Source organism: Mus musculus, chromosome 8 (assembly GCF_000001635.26).
Source record: "Mus musculus strain C57BL/6J chromosome 8, GRCm38.p6 C57BL/6J".
Taxonomy (NCBI): Eukaryota; Metazoa; Chordata; class Mammalia; order Rodentia; family Muridae; genus Mus; species Mus musculus.
This window is the reverse complement of record NC_000074.6, coordinates 109973950-110001026: the sequence shown is the minus strand read 5'-3', so window position 1 is coordinate 110001026 and position 27077 is coordinate 109973950. Positions and strand designations below refer to the sequence as shown.

Below are 27077 nucleotides of genomic sequence, written 5' to 3'. Positions count from 1 at the left end.
ATGAACCCAGGCTCTTGTACCTACAACCCAAGTGCCATACCACTGAGCTGCACCCCAGTCACCTCCCCCAAGATGTCTGACTGTGCATCTGGTGTAGACACCAGAGAAACTATAGAGTTACAGGGTCTGGGCAGAATTCTGTTAGTAATGCCAGGTGGAATTATCTGTGCAGGGGAAGCTAAGAGCCTTTTGTAAAGTACCACCTTCCTGTTTATTTTGGGGGGCAGGAGACAGGAAAAGGGGAGCCAGACGTTTTTGGAAAAGATCCGCTCTGGTGGCACACAGGAAATGATTGTTTTTATCATCTTAATCATTATATCTTCCTTTATTATGGATATGACAGGGAAATTTAAGGCATAAAATGTCTGGCAGCTCACTGAACTGAAGCACAGGTTAGAAGGGACTTTTGGCACTTTTTTTTTTTTTTAAGTAGGATAATTCTTTGGTTGTGACCAGCAGGATTGAGACCCCAAATGCCTCTTCTAATTGAGAAAACCCGCCTCGGTGAGCCATCTCCAGACGGTGATGATCTAGTACAGCCCCCAGCCAACCTTGTAAGATTTCTCCTGCCCTTGTCTAAAGAGAAGCGTTGAGGGAAAGTCGTAAAGAGGCAACTGCACCACAGAAGGTTTGCAGACAAAGTGCTGACCTCTTATCCCTAGGTCAAATGAAAGTAGTTCCACCGAGTAGCTACAGGAGTTAGGTAAGGGTAGGTGACTGGTACTGAAGATACACGTAGACATCCGATACATAGGTAGGGTGTGTGGGACAATGCTAACAGACAGGCAGAAGAACTGGTAAGGTTGAGTAAGCTCAAACCCTGGGGAATCTCGGAGATTTGAGAAGAGCAAGAGTGGAGCCATTCCCCGTCCGTCTCTGTACCTGCTCTGGACATGTAACCACGACAGCCAACAGAGAGGACCACGGGCAGTCAGTCACATAGCATAAAGTGACTCCTCTTCGCCATGTTAATGAGGTATCTAGATAGCCTTGAGCCTTTAGCCAGTGACCTTCCTTTCCTGGGGATTCTCACGCCCTTCACCCAAGAGGTACTTAATCTCTGGGTCACCCAAATAAAGTGTATGGATCCACACCCACCCCCCAATCAAGCAGTATGACCAAGCACAGATCATCACAGAGAGCTGCTTCATTAAAGATTGCCACAGGGAAGGCCTTCACCTAAAAGAGCCATGCCCAAGATCCCTGAAGAAGGCACAGAGAAGCATACTTGATAAAATTTTATTTAAAAAAAAAGAGAATAATAATTTATACCCTTGACAAAATAAAAGATCTTATAATATAAATGTTTCTTAGAAAATATATGAAAAGATAATATTACAAATATTAATAAATCAATATTCACATGACAGCAAAAGTGGCAATGATTCTACAAGAAGGTGAGGAGGAAGATGCTTTCCGGTCCGCAGCAATGTCTCTGGAGAGGCCTCCTGTCCCTTCTTTCTCCTTCAATGAGGTGTGCTCCTATTTTAAGAAAACCTGATACAAGCAGATCTAATCAGTTTAGGAAGCTGGTATTTATTTGCACCGCAAAATAATTTTTTTACAAAAAAAATTCTATCAAGGATCCTTTAAATATCAAGTTTCCCAATGCACTTAGAATACAGTTAACCAAATTTACAAGTCTTCGACTTCTCTCTGGTGTAGCTCTACCGCAGGGCGTGAGGTATTGCTGAAGTGAGGCAGGAACCAAGGTGACTTCCGACCTGACTGAAGAGGACACTCCTGTGTCAGCTCGAGGAAATGGTGGGGGAGGCAACCTTCTGCTTCTCTCATCCTGAGCTCTGGCTTTTCCCATCCCAGCTTCCTTCTGGTAAACTGGTACCCTCAGGATAAAGAAGTATATGGTGCCTGCCTGCGTGCGTGAGTGCGTGCGTCCGTGCGTGCGTGCGTGTAGCTAGGGGTAAAGGGCTCATGAGTCGCTCCAGCAGAGCCGAATAATGGGAGAATCTGGGGTTCCAGGCATGTGTTGGATGTGACTGGGGGAAGAAGAAATAATCTTCAAATCTTGATGCGGTGCTTTGGAGGTCCCTCTCGAAGAAGGGACATCTGTCGTCCTGAGGAGGAGCAGCCCAACTCTCCTTGAGTGGGACATGTCTTCAGGAGGATGCATGAGGGCCTATTTGTCACACTCCTCCTGGCTGCCTTCAGCACAGTGGTAGTGCTGTTCACAGAACTCCTGGATCCGGCTACAAGCCTCCAGCATCATCACCTCGGGGACTGTGATGACAACCCGGAAGAAATTTGGGTACTCGAAGCACTGAAAAAAACAAAAATGACCAGTTATCTCCAGGGCAACCGAATCTCATACTGGCTCACCTTAACCTAGCCAGGCCTCTAGAGTGCAAGACAGTGTAATGCCATTCCACTAGGGATGTCCTTTCACCCCACTGGAGGGGACTGAGCTGGCAACTGAGTTCATTCATCTTGAAATCGACAATTCTCCACCCACCCACAGTGAGTGTTTCCAACTTTTCTTCCTGTTCTGAGGGGATAACGATGAAGGAGAATACTTGGTATGGGAGAAAATAAAGCTAAAACACAGCTCACGAAGACCTCTGTGCTCTGGAGAGGCTGTTGGGAATATCTGCAGAGACCCACACCAGCACTCACCGTGGCTGGGAGGCAGTGGACAGACTGCTCCGCAATTAACCGCTCTGTGAATTCCACGTCATTCTCAAATTCTGGGAAGTGCTCCATCTCAATTCCCACCTGAACCCACAATAAAAAGAGAAGGCCAGCATGTCACTGGAGGTATACAGACCACTTTCTTATGCCAGAAATGAGGCCAGGGAGTCCCTGAAGCCATCTGGGAACTCTGCCACCCATAACTGAGAAAACCAGCACTCAAGGAAGACGACATGATTATATCTGTGTTTTATTTATTGAAGGGTTTCTTCCGGGATGTTGGTAAGGGCAAATAGGGAGAGGAATGCCATCTCTCTTTTTTCCAAAAGAGGCTTAGCATCAGGACCAGGTTATATTTCACTCTGTGGGCTCTATCCCACTCACTGCAGGACAGTTAGCATCCCTGGGCCACAAGTGGCACTAGTGATACTAAAGATAAATAAAATCTCTATGTGGTCCCCCACAAGGAACCAGCATGACAGTTAGTCATGAACCACAAAGCATGCCTCTGTATCTGTGCATGACATGAGTGACTGCACTGAAGTTATTGAGAGGCTGTTGTGAACACAGGTCAATCAAAGCACTGGGATTATTCATAACAAGACAATTTCTCAAATGATGGGGGCTGGCGCCTAGCTCATCTTTGTAGATGGAGGCAGACCCTGCATGACCACCCATGAAGATCCTGGCACGCCATCTCCTGTGCGTGCTTTATCTACACACGCACTTGCACACACGCATGCACACACACACACGCACACAGAGGCAAACTTACCATAAGGTACATGGCTCCAGATGGGCGGACTGGCTGGAGTCCAGGAATGGCAGACAACGCCCCATAGCAGAGGTCCGCATTGGACTACAAAAGGCAGAGAGAAACAAAACAATCAAGGATCAAATTTTAAATGAAAGAAAACCTTGACTTTCTTTTTTTTAAATATTTGTTTGTTTGTTTGTTTGTTTGTTTATATGAGTACACTGTAGCTGCCTTCCAGACACACCAGAAGAGGTCATCAGATGGTTGTGAGCCACCATGTGGTTGCTGGGAATTGAACTCAGGACCTCTGGAAGAGCAGTCAGTGCTCTTAACCACTGAGCCATCTTTCCAGTCCCAACCTTGACTTTCATATATAATGTTTGATGTAATAAAGCAATTTTTAAAAAAGAAACAAAAACATTATTGAAGGTAGAACTTCATTGAAGGCCACACACCTAGGCTTAATATTATAGTACAAAGAGCTAACAAGAACAGAACCCCATCACTTGAAGTTTTTAGCAAGATGGAGTGGATTACAAGAAGTGGAAGCTGCCTATGGAGAATGACACTCACGTCACCTTCTAATTAGGAAGCCCTCGTTGCATAGGGCTGCAGAAATGAAGGGCTATTGTTCCTAATTCTGCTGATGTGTTCTCTGGCTCCCAAAGTCCTCAAGTGAATGGCTACAAGCTGCCCTTTACCTTAAGGAAGCTTAAAGTGTCCTGGTAGAACTCCTGAGGGGTGCGCTGAAGGATGCTCTTCAGGGCACCTTGGACGATGGTGCACGGGCCCAGGATCCGCTGACTCAGCTTCACCAGCCCGTCCCGAATCTAGAATCCCCCAGGAGACAAATAATTTAGCCTTTCTTAAGCATCCTTTGTGCTGTGTGGCTCTATTCTAACCTTTTGATCAGGTTTTTAACTTCAGGAAAGATGGCACCTGGTGACCCTCTTACATTAGACCACCTGGGCCTACTGTCCTCTGTCACAAACCTGTGTGTGACTGTGGGCAGATGATGTAACTTCTCTGCACCCTGTGTTCCTTAACTAAAATTATCTCACAAGGTGTTATGAAGATAAAATAAAAATAGGTTCATAAAACATGAATAATAGTGCCGTCATTACTGTGGTGGGTTTTTTTTTGTTTGTTTGCTTGTTTGTTTTTGCCTTTTTATAGCCTTGAAATTGGAGGCAGGTGGAACCTCTTCACAGACCCAGAGACCCAAATATGAGAAAACTGGGTTTGAGAAATATCTATCTATACTTTCATCCAATATATTTCCAGACACTGAAAACAACACAGTCAGTTAGGAAGGGGAGGAGACCTCTCCCTCCACAACACTGAGCACCCAAAACCGAATCCGTACACTAAACTATTCACACCATTCCATCATATTGCTCTCACCTCATTGCCAAAAATGTCTCTTCGATCATGGATAAGGATCCAGCCCAGCCTCCAGCCAGGAACCAGCCAGCGCTTGGCCAGCCCACCACAGGACAGGATGGGGACATTGGTGCTGAGGGTGGCCATTGGTTCATATTTGCAATCTGAAAACACCTGAGGAAGAGAGATGTCCTGGGATGCTTTCCTCTGGACCCCGTGTCTCCCTCCCATCCCTTTTCTTAGATGCTGAAGGGCAGGGGCAGGATCTACAGGCATGACTGGACCCCACATAGTTCAGGGAAACTTATCCAAAGACATTTAATTTGGTGTGTGATCTGGACTAAAGGAAGCCTAACATGAGGGTGATGACACTAGTCCAGTGGTGTGTACGACTCCTGGAAACTAGCACTATGGAATTTCAATAGGTGGAGTTATAAATTTAAAAATAAAAGGGGGGCCTGTAATCCAATATTTAACATTCCTGGGCCCAGCTATGTAGCAGAATGCAGACTTTGGGGGAGGGGGACTCTAGAAGGCATCACAGCACATACAGGTCTGTAATATTCCCAGAGAAGTCTAGAACGCTATCAATCGTTCTTCTCTGCCTCTGCACTTTTCCTTTTTATTTCCGGTGCCAGGAATCAGGCCCAGACTTGAGCATGCTGGCTGAGCATTTCCCCAACCACTGAGCTACATTTTCAGAAACCCTCTCCCCAACAACTACTCAAAACACATATCCATAAGTCATAAACAAGAAATCCACAGGAACCTTTGCATCTATCCTACCTCCTCAGCATCTACGCTCAAGGGAATGCCAAGAACTTCTGCTTTTCCCCCAGCTCTTTGGATTAAATAATTTAATTAATGAAAAGCTGAGCTGAGGGGCCTATGAACTTGTTGAGACGATCTCCACAGAGTGGCTGGCTGCTTCTGACCATCCCATCAGGCAACTCTCCACGACCCAGAAAACAATACGGTATTTGAGACTCCTGTTATGATCTAACCCAAGCCAGACTTACCATGTCACCATAGATCTCATCGGCTAAGATGGGGACGCATTGCCTTTCAGCCACTGAAAATAACAAAAGCGATGCTGAAGTCATTTTCAGTTTGGATTATATGTCATCGTTTCCTTCTCGCCTGGCCCTTCTGTGCTCTGCGTGTTCCCTGATCACGGATCGTACCATTGGGAACTAAGCACTTCTGATGTTCTCTCAGGATGTCTAGCCTAACTGTGTGCCATTTAACCACACGTTCCAAACTCTCTCTTCCACGGGATGGTAATGGAGAAAGGCAAACGCAGGTGAACGCCTTCTTAGCCAAATCCGCCAAAATGAAACGCTTGCCAGTTTTGGATTAGGGATGTGCGTCTCATTTCCCCTTCTTTTAGACAAGTCCCGGACCCCCATGACACATCATCGGCTAGAGGCAGTGCTGGCCTTTCTCCATCTCCATTCCCCACCCAGGACGCTCTGCCTCTCAGGGAGCTGCTAAAGGATGCTGCTCTCATCCCCCCAGGGTGGGCGGTCTCCCGCACTTACCTGCCAAAATCTTCTGAAGGTGCCGCTTACTGAACACAGAGCCACAGGGATTGGACGGGTTGTTGACCACGAGACAAGCTGTTTTTTCGTCGATCAGAGATTCCAGTTGTTTTAGATCAATTTCCCAAGACTTCTCAGGCTGAGAAAAGTGAGACCAAGATGTTTCTGATCAATTGAGAGGGGATATCCAGCCCAAGAATTCAGTGTAAAGAATAAAATAAGGAGCCACCAAGTCTAATGATCTGAGTTCCAGCCCTGGGAGCCACGTGTTGGGAAGAGAGAACTATAGGAATTTGTCTTTGACCTCCACACACAGACCACTGCATGCACACATTAAACTCACTGCACCAACATACACACAAAGTAGATAAATATAAAGAGTTTTAAAAGAATAAAGTCTGCCTTTGGCTCCAACCTCCCATCTGCAGACTAGTCTCTGTATGACAATGGCCATTTCGTTTTTTCTACATGCTAGTAACTGAGCACTTGAGTCAAAAGTTAAGTTAAGGCCTGGAGTGAAGCCTCAGAGGTTAAGAGTACTTGCTGTCCTTGCAAAGAATCCAGGTTCAATTCCCAGCATCCACATGATGGCTCACAACCATCTATAACTCCAGTTCCAGGGACTCTAACATCCTCTTCTGGCAGGCACTTGCGTGGTATGCAGGCAAGCATACCCATACATGTAAGATAAAATAAGCGTGAAAAATGTTTTTGATTACCAATAGATTGTAGAGCTTGACCTCAATCCCCATAGACTCAGCCAATGTCCTGTAGAGGGAAAACCCGGGCCTCGGAATGAGGATGTTCTGTCCAGGATTGGCCAACACGGCTAGACACAGCTCAATGGCCTGACTGCAGCCACTCGTCAGAATGACATCCTGTGAAGAGAGAAAGGGTGGACTTGGGAGAGAGCCCATCATGTGTGTAAGGTGGAAGTGTTCATGAACTTATTTTAATAAGTTCCAAAGGAATGGGAAGGATTGTGCTGAGCCCAACCATATCTATCTATCTATCTATCTATCTATCTATCTATCTATCTATCTATCTATCTATCTTCTATCATCTATCTTATCTATCTATAATCTATCATCTGTTTATTTATCTACCATCCAGCATCTATCTTACCCATCATCTTTCATCTATCATATATTTATTTATCTATCACCCATCACCTATCTATCATTTATCTACTATCTATCACCTATCATGTATCTATCATCTATCATCTATCTATCATCCATCATCTATCATCTATTTATTTATTATCCATCACCTATCTTCTATCCATAATCTATCATCTATTATCTATCTATTCTTTATCAGCTGTCTATCTATCATCTATGTATGTGTCTATCCCTCTTCTAACCATCTCTCATCTATCTCTAAATGTTGTTGAAAATGATGACCACTTTTAAAAATTAAGCAAATCACTTTAAAAAGGACAAGCTGACTATGACTCAACCAACTCTCAAGGGAGATCTTCGATTGACCTTGGGCTGTTTTCCACCAGGTTAGTTATTTACTTTTGACCAGAGATTTGAAGCCTGACTCTTCTCTAAACACAGATGAGAGATGCCTCTTAGATTAGGAGGTAAACAATAGGGGAGGGCAGCACTCAAGGCTAGCCCTGCCACCAATCCAGTATGCTCTGAAACTCCAAATGTTCTGTCCCAGAGCCCTAATATGAGTAAAGGCAGAAACATGCATAAATACCTCCTGATGAGAAATTCCTTTAAATTAAATGATTTACTATTTGTGAAGAATTTCTCAATGATCTTTGGAAGAAAATCAAATCTAGGATTACCTTGGGGGTCCTTCGAGACTCTAGGACAACAGTATATCCATGTCAGGAGACACCTCTTATACCATGGTGACATTAATCACAATTACTGATCAACAACCCCAGCTGTGCAAGAAGCCCTCAACTTGCTACACAGGGATTCTCCTCAGCTCCCCCCACACACACACACCCCAAACTATCACCGATGTGGGGCAGAAGCAAAGAGCATGCATGCCCTCAGTGGCCTCTGAGCTGGTACCCTGGCTCACCTTAGCTTCCAGAGGAGCCTCAGGACAGTGGTAATAGGAAGCGACCTCCTCCCGACTGGATAGGTAGCCTGAGACAAGACATGGGAGAGGAAGCTGGGGGTTTTCATCCCTTGATTGACAGTCGTGCCCCGAGCTTCAGCGCTGCTTCCAGCCACCCTCTACCCTTGCTTAAGGGCAGTTCATTCTATTCAGCTCAGTCATGTGTGAAGGGAATTAACTTCCTAGTGCTGTTTTATTATAGGGTAGAGTCCTATTTAGAAAGCTTGATAGAAAGCAAGTGGGGCAGCTCAGTGGGTAAAGGTGCTTGCTGCCAAGTCTAGCGACCTGAGTTCAATGCTCAGGATACACATGATGGAAAGGGACAGCCAGTCTCCACAGTTGTCCTTTAACTGACACACACACATACCGTGGCCACTCAGCATGCACTCTTACTCAGCCCCCCCATCTGTCTGTCTGTCTGTCATCTGTTTGTCTGCCTGAGTCTCTAATATTCTCTCTCTCTCTCAGTGTGTGTGATACACACACTAATTCACACATGAATAAACACATTTAATTAAAAAAAACATTAAAAGTTAGGCATGATAGTGCATGCCTATAATCCCAGCTCTTGAAAGACTAAGGCAGGAGAATTGCTAGTTTGAGATCAGACTGCATTATATAGCAATGACCAAAATGCACTCTGAGCTTCTCTGGGCAAGCTTACCGATAGATGGGGCATAGCCATTGTACTTCCCGGAGTCCAGGGCATCCTTCATGGCTTGGGTCACTTCAGGGTCTGTGGGCAGGTTCCCAAACACAGTAGGGTCCCCTGTTCACAGAAGAGAGAAGCTAAAGAACCGCCAAGACTTTACATCCCCACGTTCGGGTCTTATCTCCTCCCCTCTCTTCCTGGCAGCACATGAGAGCGGGAGGTCAAGTGGCCCGAACTCACCAATTGACAGAGAGATCACGGTTTTGTTCGGATTCGGCTTCACCTTCATGTTGTCCACAATGGCTCGGATGGGATTGAAGGTTTTATTGGACATGTCAGAGGGCCTCACATTCCACCTGGCCTTCCTGCCCTTCGCTCTCCCTTGCACCGAGCTTCTCCCGCCAATATTGACGCGAACATCCAGCACTGAAGGTAGGCTGTCATTGACATTCGTCTGGATTACGTAGGAGTCCATGGCTCACAAAGCCTACAGGGAAAAAAAGAGACGTCCCTGTAAGGCTAAGATGGGGAGTTGGGGAGCTGTGTTTAGACCTAAGCAGGGGTGACCTCACACATGCATCTCTCTAATGCTTTTATATGATTTCACTTGTAAGACAGCTTTGGATATGAATAGGAGTGGGGTTTAAGAATGTCTTGCAGAGATAGAAAATATAGGAGCAACTCATTTTCAAAATTATCAGGGAGCATTTAATTGAATATTTATCTACTACAAGTAGGATTGTTTTTTTTCCACTTGTCTTTGGCATGGGTGTGTACTTGTGCATACACATGTTCCACTACAAATGTGTGGAGGTCAGAGGACAACCTCAGGTTGCAGTCCTCACCATCCGCCTCATCTCACTGTGGGTTCTGGCATTACAGATGTGTACCGCCACATCTGACTTTACATGGGTCCTAGAGATCCGAATTCTAATTCTTGCCCTTGGATGACAAGGGCTTTTCCTGCTGGGTCAGCTCTCAGCCTTGTGGGATTTTCTATATGCAACTCTAACCCTATGCTCTGAGTTAAACCGAGAGAAAAAAAAAAATGACAGGAGAGTATTCATCAAAGCATGTGGGCTACCATCTCGCCCCCGAGAAAGGGTCTTCCCAGTACCTTAGCCTGGGCATCTTGGCAAGACCAAAAACTCAAAAACTGTAAAACTAAGGCAGTGGAGCACTTGGCTAGCAGAGCCAGGACCTATGTTCAATCATAATACCATTAAGGAAAGAGAGAGGAAGGGAAGAAGGAACAGAGAGAGAGAGACAGAGACAGACAGACAGACAGACAGACAGACAGACAGATGAATATTGATGCTAGTTAAAGTAAGGACATGTCAGATAAGCATCCCAGCCCTGGGCAGAAAAAGCCAGAATATCAGAAAGAAAGCCAGGAGCATCGCAATCACCATCACAGTGCAGAGAACCTCCGGGATTACCTTCCTCGTCCAGGCAAAGCAGTCTCCAAGCAGCCAAACCTATAAGGCCCACGAGCGCTCCTCCACCAAGTCCTCTGATGATGAGTTCAGGTGCGGTCCTGACCCTTGAAATAGTTTCAGCCAATGGGCGTTGGGCCTGAAGCCCTTATGCTATTGGTTGAGAGTGAGGACTAAGCCCCTCCCCTGGACCTCCCCCCACTCCCCCCCCCCACACTCTGCTGTTTCTCACCCCAACCCTGGGCCACCATCCAATCTGGGATTTGTCCACACATCACGTTATCTGGAATTCTCTGTGTTAACTCTTTCTGGTCATTTGGTGAGCTGTTTCAGGAAACTGTGGAGGGCAGTTGGGGTGACAGCGATTAACTTTATTGTCCTTATTTTGTTATGAAAACTATTGTGTTAACAGTACAGAAATGCATTAAAATGAGGGTCCTTCTGGTAGTGCTTTCTCTGTGCACTCCAGTCTCACTCCTGGACATGGGCAATGATAAGAGCTTGGTTGACTATTCATCTACTGCATGTGGGATTTGCTATGGACAATGGGAATCTCCACAAAAATTCAACCGCACTCCAAGGAAAAACAAATTAAAAAATTCCATCAAATAGGTTAGTATAAGGATAGATAAATAGATGCAGAGATAAATGAATACGTGATTTAATAAATTTTCAAAGCACAGATAGAATCACGCGCTCATTTGACAGTGGGCATTTATCATTGCCATTGTCGTCGTCGTCGTCGTCATAGTCGTTGTTGTTACTTTGTCCTGTGCCTTGATCCCCTTTACTTGGCATACCACAGAGGTCTGGACTCCATTTAGAACAAAATGGGAAGTTAAAACAAATTAATAATCCATCAAGAAACAAGGCAGCCAAATTCTCTGCAGCTTAATTTTCATTAGGGTACAAAACTGTTCAGGAATGCAGTGAGTTGAAGGATCTGAAGTCTGAAGTTTTTAATTTTTTCTTTAAAGAATAGGAAATTCTCAGAGCAGCTTGTATTTGATCACAAAGTTAACAATGGAACTAACAACACTAGTGGTAGAATCTCTCTCCTATGCTGAAACACACACTCTGATTCCTGGACCACACCTGCTCCTTGCTCCCTCAACAGGCACCATCCACCAGAGGCGCTAGACTAATATTTGCGTAGCAGTGTCTCTGCGCATGTGCAGTGCTCCAATCACCACACTTTGCAGGCCTACAACGTCTACTTCCTGCCGTGGGCCTGAAAAGGCAGAGTACTATTTAGATGCACAAGGCTCACATCACACTGGGCACGACAGAGCTCTAGTGCCCAAAGACACGTATCACTATCACCTCCAATAAAAGCTACGGCATGCAGAGATGCTTCATAAAACACAGGTGTTGCCAGAGTCCTGCTGTGCACTTTCTTGTGGACATTAGGACATTGGGTGTCTTCCTCAGTCACTTTCCACCCCACCCCACCCCACACACCCCTTTTTGATATAGGGAATTGAACCAAAGCAAACGCCTCACCACTGAGTTGTACCTCTAGCCTCTCCGCTTAGTTTAGAGTTGCATGGTCTCATATAGCAGCCACAATCATAATTGACTTTTGATCCTTGAAATGTGGCTGATCTTTAGATGAGATGTTTCGTTCATATAATCACGTTCTGGAGACTTAGTGTTAAAAATGCCAACTACCTCATTAATTTTATACTGATTGCACGTTGAAAGATTCTTTGACATTTTGAATAAAGCCATAAAAACTCTTTTCAAAGCCTGATGAGATTGCTCAGCCGGTAAAATCACTTGCTGAACAAACCTGACCACCGACCTAGGTTCCATCCTTAGATGCGACTGTGGAAGGAGAGAACCGACTGCTGAACACACACACTAATAAGAACAACTAATAATAATAATAACTTATTACTATTATTTTAACTAATTTTACTGAGGATAGCAAGATGGCTCAGAAGTTACGAGCACTGACTGCCCTTCCAGAAGACCTGGGTTTGGTTCCCAGCACCCACATGGTGACTCACAACTATCCATAGCTCCAGTCTCAGAGGACCAAACACCCTCTTGGGACCTCCATAGGAACCAGACACACACACAGGGTGCACATTATAACATACATGCAAAATATCCACAGACAAAAATGCAATAAGTAAATCTCTAAAAAAAATTTAAATTAATCTTCTCACTCTCTTTTGATGCCCTCTGACATTAAAGTTATTCCTTCTAAAATTTGAAATTACTATGTGATTTACATTTATTGAACAAAATTGTTCTATGGCATGGCTGCTTTTAATATTAATATAGTGTATGAACATTTTCCTATTATCCTACAAAGAGATCAATTTTATTCCTTTTTTTTTTTTTTTGAGACAGGGTCTCTCTATGTAGCCCAAGCTGACCTTGAACTCTCAATCCTCCTGCCCCAGCTTCCCAAATGCTGGGATTTCAGGGACATACCATGACACCCAAAAGCCTCTCTTCTGACGGACGGCTACACAGCACTTGTTTGTTCTATTCTTGTTGGACATGGGGAAATTTTCAGATTTTCTATTGCAAATAAAGTAGCTAGAACGTCCTGTACTACGGAGGTTGGTAAATCTTAGGCTTCCTGTTGTTTGCGGGATGGTTTTCTAGAGGCAGAACCACACTCCAGGTGTTGACAGCTCTCCCTGCGATAGAGAACACTGAGAAGAGACTTCAAGGATCCTCCAGAGGCTCTGGTCCAACTCCTCCCTCCCGAGCACACAAACAGACTGTCAGCTTGGCGTCTGTGCCCCACCCTGTTCCATGAACAGTTCTCCCTAGGGCTCTGGAGTTAACTCACCTTCAGGCGTCTCAGTGCTTTCTTGAGTGGTCCCTACAGTGTGCCCTTTCCATCTTAGGAACTCACATATGTGCTTTATTTTCACAAACTGAAGGTTTTCTGGGTTGTTCTCAATATTGCTAGAAATGGGTATCTCTCTTTACTAATTTTTTTTTTTGTTGTTTGTTTTTGTTTTTCTAGACAGGGTTTCTCTGTATAGCACTGGCTGTCCTGGAACTCACTCTGTAGACCAGGCTGGCCTCGAACTCAGAATTCGCCTGCCTCTGCCTCCCAAGTGCTGGGATTAAAGGCTTGTGCCACCACTGCCTGGCTAATTTTGTTTTTAAGTAGAGGCTCACTATGCTGCCCTGGCTGGCTTGGAACTTACCATGTAGACCAGGCTACCCTTGAGTTCATAGAGCTCTGCCAGCCCTTGCCTCCCATGTGCTGGGATTAAAGGTGTGTACCACACTCGTCTCTCCTTACTACTTTAAAAAGTTGCTTTAGCTTGTACGGAATTCTATATATTCCTGAATCTGTTATGGTATGTTCGGTTCTAGAATATTCTATACCAGAGTCTTAGTTTTTAAACAGTTCTGTTTTAGTTTTGAACATTTCAAGCACCACAAGCTGGCCTCCAACTCACCACCATCTTTGTCTCTCTGCCTCCTAGGTGCTGAGAGGACCGGTGTGAGCCACCACACCCCAACTTTACACTTTTTTAGACTCATTAATGGTTTTATTTTCAGAAAGGCTAGTCAATTACCTTACTATCCAGTGGTAAACCTTCAAGAACTGTTTTCTAAAATAAACGTTTCTCAAAATGATTGACAGAATAATATTAAAGTTGTTCCTTTCCCCCCATCAGTTAATCAAAGACGACTATCATTCACATTTTCTTGGCCCCTGTGTTTTTGAGGCATCTGTGCATGCTTCTCACCTGTCTCTGTAGAAAACAACTCCTTTTTTTTTTTTTCCTTTTCCTTAGATGAGACCTTGGTTTAGATGCGGTTTGCAGAGCTCCAGAACAGCTGCTTGCAGACCCTGTTGGCTTGGCTTCAGGTTTACAGATCAAAGAGCAGCAGGCAGCACAGGGTTTGGCAAATGGTCCCGCAAATACTGGCGCTGACGCAGAAACTGCAGGGCAGAGGGGGCAGGTGAAGGGAGCCAGGGCAGCTGCATCATCAGGTCAATGCCACGGACACACCTTCAGCCATGCTTGGGAGCCAACATCAGAGGTAAGAGGGGAAACAGGCAGAGCAAACAAGTTCTGGTACTACCCGCCTCTGGTAGGTGATGCTTTCCCTCAGCGGGAAAACAGCAGGCAGGGAGGGAGAGTGTGGGGGAGGACCCAGAGCTATATAGAAAGTTTCCATGACACCAGATAAACTAGACCACGAGTCAAGGCCCAACAAGCTTTGACAATCACTAAAGGTTACACCACCAGGCACAGGGAAGTCCTCCCATTGAAAAACTACAGTCTGGGGTGTCTCAAAATGAAACACATAAATTGAATTGATACCTAAGTAAAAGCTAATATTAAAATAAAAGCCAAATGATGCCGCAGACCTTCTGGGTCCCTGTGTCTGCGTGGAACGGGGTCTCTCGACGCGGGTGGGCAAAGCGTGGATGAGCGACAAACAGACACACACACAGGAGAGTTCGTGTGGAATCTGAGTGTAATTTTACAACTCGAGCATCAGACTTTTTATGCAGAGGACAATAAGGAAGTTGGGTGACATATTCACAAGGTACAATTGAGGTAACCGGAATCTTACGTAAAACAGAGGAATGCAAACACAAAAGGTCTAACGGGAACCACCTAGGATAGAATACATTGATAACAGCTGGGATCAACAAGGGCTCCTAAAATTCACTAATCTTAGAAGCCAGGGTCAAGGGCTTCGCGTCCTTGCCACAGTTCCTATTTTAGTCTCTTGTATAGTCCACCTTCTCCTTAGGCCATTGTAAATACATGTGTATGGGTGTAACTCTGCTATAGTATCTATTCTGGTTTCTCCTTTGGTCTGAAACTTCCTTCTTCCTAAGTGATGGTAAATTCCTGTGTAAGGGAGTGACTTAGCTTTTACAATCTTGCTGAATTCTAAACCCTTGATCTTGGTCAAGGACGCCCTTGGACTATTGGAACACTGGTGGAAGGCTTTAGCCATGTCAGAGCACTTATAATAGGAAAATACTGAAAGAGAGCACGTGGATCCATACTCTAGACTAGCACGGTAATGGAACTCGGGAATGAAAAATTAATGTATGGGTAGAGAACACTAGACTCCAGGAGGAGAGCTTCCTTGAAACTCTTTTGCCTCATGAGTGACTTTTAAGCCTTTCGGCTTGTCCAGTTGACTCGACCGGAGAGCATAGCAAAATGACTTCTAGTGAGCTTTCCTAAGTGGAAGGCATCGCTTTTGCCACAAGAAGTGGGTTGTTTGTTCTGGGTCTGTTGTTCTTGTTGCTTATCTTTGGGGTAGAGACCCTCAGACTTACAATGAAGCCTATCCTATGATGACCCTGAACCTCCTGTTTCTGCCCGTACCTCCCATGTTCTGGCTTTACAGGTGTGAGCCTCCATGCCTAGCATACAAAAGCATATTTAAAATAATTCTACCCCCAGGTGGCTGGAGAGGTGGCTCAGCAGTTAAGAGCTTGCAGAGGAAGGGGATTTGGTTTCCAGCACCTACAGAGTTGGCTCACAACCAACTGTAACTTCAGTCCAGGCGATCTGAACAGACACATATGTAGTATGCTCAAATATGTACAGGCAAAACACTCCTTACACATTTGTACATTCCATATCCTTACTCTCTCGGCGTGGGTCTCATTTGGGGATATTTTATAAGACGTTTTCCTGAGACAATGAACTTCTTGCTAGTCTGCTTTTTAATGGTCACCTTCGACCTCGAGGTCTTCATTTTCTAAATCTGTTCCCACACCTTTCCTCCCTCTACTGGTGCAATTGGACAGTTGTCTCAAACAAAGCACTGCAGGCTCTTGTACGTTGTTCTCTTTGCATCCGGAATAATCACCAGTCTCACTTGGGTACTGGCTGCATAGGATCATATACATTTTAACTTCCTCAGTGAACTATAATCTCAATTCCTTGTTCTCCATTTATGTCCTTCTTGTCTTACAATGGTGCTCTGTATAATCCACAGTCGGGACATGCACACTGGTTGGCAATAAATAGCACATGAGAGAGAGAGAGAGAGAGAGAGAGAGAGAGAGAGAGAGAAATGACCAAAGGAAGATCTGCTGTTTTGTTCATGGTTTGAAGGAATGGGTTTTCAAAGGGCTGCTCACCCTTTAAAGGTTGTGGCTTTTCTCTCTACTTCAGTGCTCTAACGTTTAAAAGCTAAATCTTCATCTGTTTGCAGACTGAGGTGCCTGCTGGGTGCCCCAGCTCACTGAGTTTAGCAAATAACACCACCTTATTTGTTTTGCGTTTTGCATAACTGTGGCAGCCATTTGTCTCCAGGCTGAACTCCGTGTTCCTTTATTTGTGGCTGCATCTGCAATCCAGTCCTCATCCTGCGCATTTTATCAGGGAATAAATTCACCATGACTGGATGCGAGCCAGAGGAGTAATTCAGAGTGTTCTGAACACAGGCCAGTTCATTATCAGACCTCTTTTGGTACCCTTAGCTTTCATGAAAGAAATCCAGTGTGCACTTCAGCCAGGGAAGCAGATCAGTGTCTTGCTCAGCCCTCATCAGAGAGGCTTCCTCCTGCAGATGGGAACAAATACCGAGACCCATAGCCAGACATTGAGATATCCAGCCTTAAATGGGATGTCGCTATCAAACCCCTCCTCTCGGGGCTCTGGGAACCCTGCAGAAGAGGAAGCAGGAAGAGTGTAAGAGCCAGAGGAGATGGAAGACATCAGGAAAGGAGGCCATCTAAATCAACAGGACTGGTGCACACAGGAACTCACCGAGACTGGGAGCATGCCCAGGGCCGGCACAGGTCTGCATCAGATGAGGTCCTAAAGCTGAAAGAAGTGGGCACATGCTGCCATCCCTAACCCAGAAGTTATCACCTCTTGATAAACACTGGCAAATAAAATTTTTGTTTTCTCCAAGGGAGTCTCCATGGAGAAGCAAACTACTCTTAGGGGTGGGTAGCATGCTCAGCCAACGGGAAACCAACTCAACATTGGAGGTGCCTTGTTTCATAGTGTCATGCCAGGGCTATGATTTTTGTATTTTATTATTTTATTTGTGTTTTTCTCTCCTTTTACCCTACAGGTCCTTTGCATCTATATTATGGCTTCCAGTTTAGTGTTTTTGTGGGATTCCTAAGTGCGTGATCTAGTGGTCTCTGTATTTGTGTCTGTCTCTTGTGCGTTTTCTTGTGTTCCTTCCTTCTGTTAATTTTGTCCTATTCCAGTGTATCAAACTTGTTTTCTTGTGTTATGTTATATTTCATTATTGTCCCTTAGAAGCCTGTTTGTTTCCTAATGAGAAAAAGAAAGGGAGTGGATCTGGATAGGAGGAGAGGTAGGGAAAACCTGGGAGGGGCAGAGGGAAGAGAAACCACAATCAGGATATCATATTCGGGGAAACAAGCTGTATGGGAATATAAATAAAGTGGGGGGAAAGAACTAATAAGATGAAACAATATAAGGGTAAAATTAAAAATAAAAGAAAGTGTGTTTTGCCAAAGAGGGGACACAAAACTATTGGGGTGCTGAACAGATAAAGAAGCCATCTTGGATGGCCAGCCCATCAGAGCCCGTTGCTGGCTTTGGACCAAGATGTCTATGACCTCATGCGAACCCCCAAGTGTGCCCCATGTAATCATTCCCAGTCGCTGCTCAGAAGCATAAGAGGCCACAGACAAGTCCTGCTAGAACACAGTCACAAGTGAGAGTCTCTTTCATAAACTGTCAGTAGGTTGCCTGCGTCATCTGTTTCCTGCTGAGCACCCACAAATAACAGCCCAGAGCGGTAAGAGCCCGCCTCTCGCTTCTCGCTGCAACTGTGAGCATCCCAGCCCTGTGGCTTAGTGGGTACCGGGGTCTGCCATCCAGACAAGGCAGGGGCTGATCTGTATGAAATCGTGGAGCACACACTTGGCCAAGAAACATGGAATGTTCCAGAGTTTCGCTGCTGACCTTCCCCAGTGAAACCTCGGGGTCACTCGTTCCCTACCCTGCCTGGTAACAAACGCCAGAGATTATGCAAGTTCACAACCTTTATCCAGACTCACTGTGGAACCTACGGAGGGGAGAGGACCATCAATGGGGGCCAAACCACAGTGAATTACCCAAGTCTAGGACATCAGGTTCCCTGCCACAGGACTACAAGCAAAACAAAGTCAGAGAGAGGGTTCTGGGGTCTCATTACTCAAAGGATATTGGTTTTACCAGAGGAAAGTGGGTTCCTAGTGCCTACACATCATCTCCATGTACCTTCCAGCAAGGGGGCCGGCGGGTGAGACTATATCTAACTGCCAACTGTGTCCAGCATCAAAACTAAGAGGCTATTAACACATTTGTTGTCTTGGTCTATTATTGTTTTGTTTTGATTTTTGTTCAAATGAAAAGATGCTGGTCAGTCAGTATGAGATGAATGTCAGTTATGAGGATTTTTTTTTTTTTTTTTTTTTTAGACAAGGTTGTGGCTGACCTGTCTTGGAACTCACTATGTAGACAAATGACTTTAAATTTCTGATCCTCCTGCCTCCACCACCTGGGTGCCACCAGACCCAGTTTTATGAAGTACTGAGAATCAAACTCAGGGTCTAATATATGCTTAGGTAAGCATTCTACCAACCAAGTCACATCATCCCCAGCCCTGAGAATTTTTTTTTTAACTGAAGCAAGGTCTTGCAATGAGCCTAGGCTAGCCTTGAACCTGCAACCTTCTGCCTCGGCCTCCTGAATACTAGGATTACAAATGTTTTAACATCTAGAAAAATGGATATTTTAAAATCAGTAAAAAATATAGTACACATTTTACATATTGTAATTATTATTTATTTACCCCTGATAGAATATTAATTCCACGAGAGCAGAACATTTATTTATCACTGTTTCATGATATAGCCTTGCTGTCCAGCATACAGCAGATGTTCAAAAATATGTCTGAATGAATAAGTGGCTGATGATGAGGTATAGTAAATCTTTATTGGACACCTATGAGGAGCACTTTTCAAAGAGCTTGTATTAACTCCTTAAATGGTGTTGAATACTTTATGAGAATGAGAAGCTAAGCTTCTGTGTTCTTGGCACTTGGCAATTCTAAGTCGGTATTGCTTTGATCCCCACCATGTGGTAGGTATTACAATAATCACATTTGAAAAATGCAGAAACCCAGGCATAGGAGGGTTAAATAACTTGCCCAGATGCCACACAGCTACTAAGGAACAGAACCAAACCCCAGGCCAAAGTGTTCTCCTCTGACAGCTGTAGTTAAACTCTGGGCTATTCTGCCTCATTTGCAGAAAACCAGGAGGCCCTATGTTTGATTAACTGTTACTTAAATCAATTAAGCAACCAGGATCATTAACTTTTATAACCAGAGATCCTCTGGGCCCCATATGATTGGGCTACTCGGTGGTCTGCCTGTTGAATAGGAGGCAACTACAACCAGGAAAATGTTAATCTCAACTACACGAAAACTTCACCTCATCCTGGTCATGCGTGATGGCATCGCCAAGAAAGAGAAAGCCATAAATGGGCTGGGAATGTTGACTGAATAGCAGAAGAACTTTCCTAGCAGACTTGAGGCAGAGAGAGACACAGAGAGAGACAGACAGAGACAGAGACAGAAAGAAAATATAAATATATGCAGGCAGAATGGAACCTTCATATATTATTGGTGGGAATGTAAATTAATATACCCACATGGAAATTAGTATAGATTCTAAAAATAGAATCACCTTGCGATCTGGCATGTCCTGGGAGGAGCCGAAGTCAGCATACCGCCGAGATTTCTGCACATCTGTGTTGCTGTATTCATAATAGGCAGACTGTGCAATTAGCCTAAATCTCCATTCACAGAGAAATGGATAAAGAAGATGTGACACATATACACAGTGGAGTTCTATTCAACGCTAAAGGATGGAATGACAGCATTCGCAGGAAAATGGACAGAGCATTTTAAGTAAGAGAAGGCAGACTGAGGAAGACCAGAATCTCATGTTTTCACTCAGAGGCAGAATCTAGATTTAGAGAAAAGAAAAGGGCATGAAGGCAGAAGAGTAGCTATTTCAGAAGTGGAAGGAGAAAAATGGGACCAGGATGTAATGGAGAAAGAATATCATCAAAGCACATTACAGAGGGCTGGGGATGTAGGTCAGTGGTGGAGCATTTGCTTAGTATACACAGGCTCTGAGTTCAATAGCCAGTACTGTAAAAATGATTTCATGTTGAAAATATGGAAATTTCATAATGGAAACCTATTATTCTCTAAAATTAATATGTATTTTTTAAAGAAAGCAAATCTCAGCTCTGGGGAAACTGAGGCAAAAATAAATACAAGTTTAGGAAGAGCCTAGGGCTGCATAGCAAGACTGTATTCAACACACACACACACAAGTTAGAAGATAAGTGAATAAATAAAGTAAGCCAGGTACAGTGGTACACTCATTTAATCTCAGCACTCAGGAGGTAACATAGCCAGATGATCCTTGTGAGTTTGAGGCCGACCTGCTCAAAGAAAGAAAGTTCCAAGCCAGCCAAGGCTACATAGACATACTCTATCTCAAGTTGGCCCCATTGCGTTGACACCCATCGGGTGTCTTCCTGGACACCACTCTGCTGACTCCTGGGAATGGATGGACATGGCCGTGCTCCACATGGAGAGGCGAGAGGCTTATAGATCAGTGTTCACCTGGTACAGAGATCTATAAGAAGTTCAGGAAGAGCTGCAAAGCAGAGGGGGCTTCATCTAACTCTGAGCTGACACCTGAACGAGGAATCTCCATTTGCCAAGTGGTCTAGCACTAGAAATGGCTGAGCCTGCTGCCCAGTAGACCTCGTGCCCTCCAGACCCAGTGCTGGCTCCATCGACTCCCCTTAGATTTCCAGAAGAGTTTTCAGTCCCTTAGAACAAAAGACCGGCTCTCCCTCCCTCTGCCAGAGCAAACATTGGGAAACATCTGGTTCAGTGACTTCATTCTTGCACTTGATTGCGTGTCTCACAGCAACGGATCCACTCTCCTCACCTGCCCTACCTCGCCCACTGCAAATGAGCATCAGGTGACTGAGGCAAGACCTAACCCTGGGGAATAGGAAGGGAAAGAGGGGACTCTCCTGGACACAGTTCCCTGTCCAGAGTACACACAGATGATGACAGAATGCTGCCTGATGTCAGAGCAGTCATCAGAAACTCCAAGCAATGGGTATACCAGTTCTCCTGGGGGGTGCCCCATCTCCTTTCTTTGAGAAAGCACTACATAAAGTAATGGTTAGAGGAACATATGTGCATGTGCAAATCAGTGCTTCCTCAAATTTTAGTGACCCATCCTCCAAAATGACCTATGGATTTTTTTGTTTTGTTTTGTTTTGTGTGTTTTTGTTTTTGTTTTTGTTTTTGTTTTGTTTTGTTTTTTGAGACAGGGTTTCTCTGTATAGTCCTGGCTGTCCTGGAACTCACTCTGTAGACCAGGTGGGCATCGAAATCAGAAATCCACCTGCCTCTGCCTCCCAAGTGCTGGGATTAAAGGCGTGCCCGACTTATTTTTTTTTTTAAAGTAACTGTTTTTGCTGCTCTGTTGATTCAACTGCCACTCACATGTCGGTGAGTCCCAACATGAAAATTATTAACTGTGATGCTTAGGGGGTCTTGTAAATATTTGATCATCGTCCCTAACTTGTGGTTTCACCAAAGTGCATACCAAGAAAGCGGAAGTCTGTTTCATTTCGTGTGTGTGCGTTTCTGAGGGCAAGGGTCATATTTATTTAACTTGTTTTATATGATGTTAAAGAGTTCGTGTACAATGGCGTGTTTAAAAAATAAGTCTATTGATTCAGGAGGTAAATGTTTATCTCCTAGAAAGGGTTAAAATGCAAGCACATCACCCATCATTTTTTTTTTTAAATCAGAAGACAAATATACAATAATGTTGCAATGTTGACTTGCAAGTGTCAAATAAGCCAACCAAAATAGACAACTTGATTAAATGTGGTATTTTGAACAAGCTCACCTATTCTACCTGGTTGGCAATGAATGGGATATAGTCCTAGAGAAAGGATTAGAATCTGATGTAGAAAAAACAAAAACAAAAAACAAAAAAACAAAACAAACAAAAAATATCTGATATAGAAGTGTCTGAAGGAATTTCTAGCATAGGACCGGGAGAGATACTTCAGTATGAAAAACACTTGACTCACATGCACAAGGACCTGAGTTTAACCCCACAGCACAGATTTTAAAAGACAAAAAGGGAAAACAAAAAATACTGGGCATGGTGGTGTGGGAGTCTGGGATGGTGATGCCAGCACTGGGGACGGAGAGACAAGCAGAGGTCTGGATTCACTGGCCAGTCAGCCAGCCTCCTTGTCTGCCCCCAGGGGAAGACAGACTCTATCAACATCAACAACAGTATTTATGGCCCGTGTAATGACATCTGAAGTTGTCCACTCACAGTCGCATGTACTTGCACATGTGTGAACAAGCACACACATGGAGAGAAGTTTCCAGCATGGCTGTGGTCTATCAGCCTCCAGTTGCCCTTTGTCATGGTTTTGCCTCATCTTTGAGACACCTGCTTGCAACTTGGCATAACTGAGAAGTAAACATTAATTGTATTAGGTCAATTTAATTTTTAAAAATATATATTTTTTCTTTCACCTCCTGTGCAAAACTTGAGGGAGTTGAGGTATTAACTGACAAAGGAGAAAATAGAAATGACACTTGACATTAACAACCCCAATTTAAAATGTTTTAAATATATTAAATCACACAATTTTTACAACTACCGTATAAGGTCAGTTTCACCGCTGTGCACAATTTCAGTGAAGAACTTTTCATCAGAGGAAAATTAGGTCCAAAATAATTAAATATCCTCAAGTGCCAAAATCACACACGTACACACACACACACACACAAACCTAAATGACATACAAAAAAAGGGGGGGAGGGGAATAAGCAGCCAAAATCTCGGACGAGACCTGAGCTCTTTCTCCAGTCTCTTCTAATCTTCTAGCTCTTGAAAATCCTTTTTTCATTACTGATGGCTCAAGAGGAACTTAAGGGAACATTGCAGAAGAGGCAGGAAAACCATAAGAGCCAGGGGTAGAGAAGAACCATGGTAAAATATGTTTCCAGGACATGACAGAGCTGTGGCACTCATGAGCTCACAGAAGCTCTGGTTGTCTAAACAACGCCTACACAAGATCCAACAATATCAATATGGATGGATGAAGGTCAAGAGTCCCCACCCCAAGCTAAGAGCAATTGACCACTGATGCTACTGGAGAACAAAGAATCAGTTTCCTTCAGAGCTATGGCCTGTCCAATGTTGCCCATGAGCCCTTGGATGGCCCTTTATCCATGCATGAAGAGGCAACACTAACTGGACTCAGTAGGTTATAAATAAAAAAATAAACAAGACAATATGACATATGATCTTGGAGGAGTGGGAGTTGGGGAGATCAAAATGCATTGTATACATGAAATTCTCAAAAGTAGATAAATAAATCTTAAAGATGTAAAGCTACTTTGTAACGTATCCATATGTTTAAGCCTATTAGCATTAGCTAATGTAACAGTCTCTAGTGTCAGTGAATTGATAGGACTAATGCTTACTTCTAAGTCACATAGAGTCAAGAGTAAGTCTTCATGACAGTGCTGCCCTGGGACACTTTCTTCCAAGCAGTGATTGTCCCAGGCCCCTCTTGTGTGATGTGTATTTGTTACTTTGGAGTAGCTCTGACTAAGGTACCTGAGAGAACTTAAAGGGGGAAGAGTTTATTTTGCTCATGGTTTTGGAGGATTCAGTCCATGGTCGATTAGCCTCATGCCAAATGTTTTGTAAATAAGAATGTTGTGGCAAAGGTTCCTTTACCTCATGATGGGAGAAATAGGGAAGAGGTAATTGGAAACTCTTACCTATCTCCTCCAATATCCTGAAGTTTCCAGAACCTCTCAAAGTATCACCATTACCTGGAGATCCAGTATCCAATACTTGACCATGTGTGAGCCGTGTCATATTCAACGCATAACAGTGTGGTTCATCTGTTTTTCAGTATCAAATGAAAAACGTTTGTCATCTCAATGACATCCTGGTCTTGGGGAAATAGAGAAGATAGAGACTAAAGATAGAGAAGATGAAACCATTTGTTTTTATAAGACAAGGTCTCATTATGTTTCCCAGGCTGGCTTTGAACTTCTGTGTTACCAGGTGGGTGAGACTACCAGTGAACATCACTGCACTCAACTAGCAATTTCCTTCTGAAGTGTCTACACTGATAGTTCTTGTAAGGCAAAATTGCTAGCAGAAGTATCTTAATCATTAGGTATGTTAGTACCTGTCAGTAATTACTGAGGCAGAAGTATCATGAGTTTAAAACCAGACTGGGCTATGTAGTTAAATCCTTCCAAAACAAATCAGACAGACAGACAGACAGAGACAGACAGACAGATAGACAGACAGGAACAGACAGAGAGAGACAGAGACAGACTATCTATAAAGTCTTTACTTTCATCTTTAAAGGCTAGTTTTACTAGGTATAAAATTCATTCTCCTTTCTTTTCTTTACTGTTCCCAATATGGTGCCCCAGATTTTTGGGGGGTATCACTGTTTCAAATGAGAAATCTGTTATTGATCTTATTGTTGTTCTTTTAACTTGATATGACATTTTCCTTTAGAACATTCAAGATTTTTCTCATTATTTTTGGCCTTCAATTGCTTGACCGAGTTGTGTCTAAGTGTCTTACTCAACAATTGATTGTAATGTTGCCCATCAGATTTGAGATTGCTTTGAGCCTCTTTTGTCAAAAGTTTCCTACCTCTTTCTCGGTCTCTTTTTCTATGACTCTTCTGGATATACCAAAATTTCATATTCAGCCAGGGACAAGCTTCTGCACGGGGCTTGTGAGACCCCTGGCTATACATGGGCTCATCAAAACTCACTATGAATCTCTGTCTCATTTCCTGTCTTGCCCGTCAAATTCTGGCTAACTTGTTGATCTGTTTCCCACTCTAGCCCTTAGGACAACAAACATGTTTGTTACTAAGGTCACTACTATTTTTTTTCTCACATCCCTGTTCTCTGTTAACTACATACCCCACCAGCAGGGAAACCAATGGTTTTCTAGTTTACTCTCTCGGATGAAATTATTAACCAAGGATGAAGAGATGAGAATAGTATGACTTCTCACTCCTGAGATATTAGTAGTTTTCTTTCCTAGGAGTACCACAACAAAGCCCCCCAAACTTGACAGCTTAAACAACAGAAACACATTGTTTCTTAGCCCAGGGGAGATGTCCAAAGCCAAGGTGTCAACCTTGTTTCCTTCTGGAGAAAGAGGAAGGACCTGTTCTGTGCCTCTCTAGACCCAGCTCCTGCCCCTACCATCTTTGATGTTCTTTGGTGTGGACCAGCATCACCCTGACCTCTGTCTTCATCTTATCATGGAGTTCTCTCCATGTCCTCTTTTTTTTTTTTTTTTTTTTAAGGGAAATCAGTCCTAAGGAAGTAGATTAGGTTAGTGACCACATGCACTTCAGTAGCATCTCATCTCAACTAGTTATAATGTTTCCAAATATAGTCACGTTCCCAGGTACAGGAAACTGAGGCTCCAGTGTAGGAATTTGAGAAGATACCATTCAGCTTACACTAGGGAGCAAACAGCAGTATTGTTTTGATGAAATGGAAAGAAACCAAAGAGAATTCCTCAAGTTCCAGGATCTCTTGACCTTGAGCAACCTAGCTCTGTTTCCCTATCCGCAAAATAGGGGAATGTCTGAGAATCCATTCTTAAAATACCACTTCTGAGACAAAGTCTTAAGGCGCAAGCTTTAAAGTCTTGGCTTTGAAAAATACCTTTGGATTCCTGTCTTTAAAAAAAAAAAAAAAAATCTCAGGATGACAAGATGGCTCAGCAGGTAAAGGCAACTGGCTACCAAGTCTGACTGACAGCCTGAGCCCAGTCCTTGAGAGAAGCACTTGGTGGAAAGAAAGAACTGACCACTAAGAGTTGTCCTCTGACCTCCACAGTTGTGCCATGGTATACATATGCACACATACACAGAGATGATAGATAGATAGATAGATAGATAGATAGATAGATAGATAGATAGATAGATAGACAGATAGATGGATGGATGGATGGATGGATGGACGGACGGACGGACAGACAGACAGACAGACAAACTTCTTTATAAAATCTTAGGAAAGTCCTCCTCTACAGGCAGTGTAACCATCCAGACGAGGAAGTTCATGACAAACCGTCTGCTTCAGAGGACAGAGATGGTCACTGATGTCCTTCATCCTGGGAAGGCAACAGCACCAAAGACGGAAATTCGGGAAAAGCTGGCCAATATGTACAAAACTTCACCAGATGTCATCTTTGTATTTAGATTCAGAACCCACTTCGGTGGTGGCAAGACAACAACTGGCTTTGGCATGATCTGTGATTCTTTAGATTATACAAAGAAGAATGAGCCTACACACAGACTTACAAGACACAGCGCCTCTATGAGAAGAAGAAAAAAAGACCTCCCCAAAACAGCGAAAGGGACACAAGATCAGAATGAAGAAGGTCAGGGGGGACTGCAAAGGCCAACGTTGGTCCTGGGAAAAAGCCAAAGGAGTAG

General features: G+C 43.9%; 1 protein-coding gene and 1 pseudogene across 2 annotated transcripts; one reads left to right on the top strand and one right to left on the bottom strand.

The window, feature by feature from the left end:
• Nucleotides 1-1222: 1222 nt before the first annotated feature.
• On the bottom strand, nucleotides 1223-14949 carry Tat (tyrosine aminotransferase). 2 transcript variants are annotated; one of them, XM_030243506.1, is made up of 14 exons: nucleotides 14235-14949; nucleotides 10736-10840; nucleotides 10507-10610; nucleotides 9308-9554; nucleotides 9080-9184; nucleotides 8377-8444; nucleotides 7047-7205; nucleotides 6328-6466; nucleotides 5806-5858; nucleotides 4808-4960; nucleotides 4105-4233; nucleotides 3422-3505; nucleotides 2632-2730; nucleotides 1224-2278 (listed from the first exon to the last, which is right to left on the bottom strand). In XM_030243506.1, the coding sequence occupies exons 4-14, from the start codon at nucleotides 9540-9542 to the stop codon at nucleotides 2138-2140; spliced, it is 1365 nt and encodes a 454-aa protein (XP_030099366.1). In that variant the 5' UTR covers nucleotides 9543-9554; nucleotides 10507-10610; nucleotides 10736-10840; nucleotides 14235-14949; the 3' UTR covers nucleotides 1224-2137. The 2 variants fall into 2 exon arrangements, with proteins under 2 accessions (NP_666326.1, XP_030099366.1); NM_146214.3 differs by lacking the exons at nucleotides 10736-10840; nucleotides 14235-14949 and having other exon boundaries at nucleotides 1223-2278; nucleotides 10507-10591.
• Gm45795 lies at nucleotides 14389-27077 on the top strand (annotated as a pseudogene).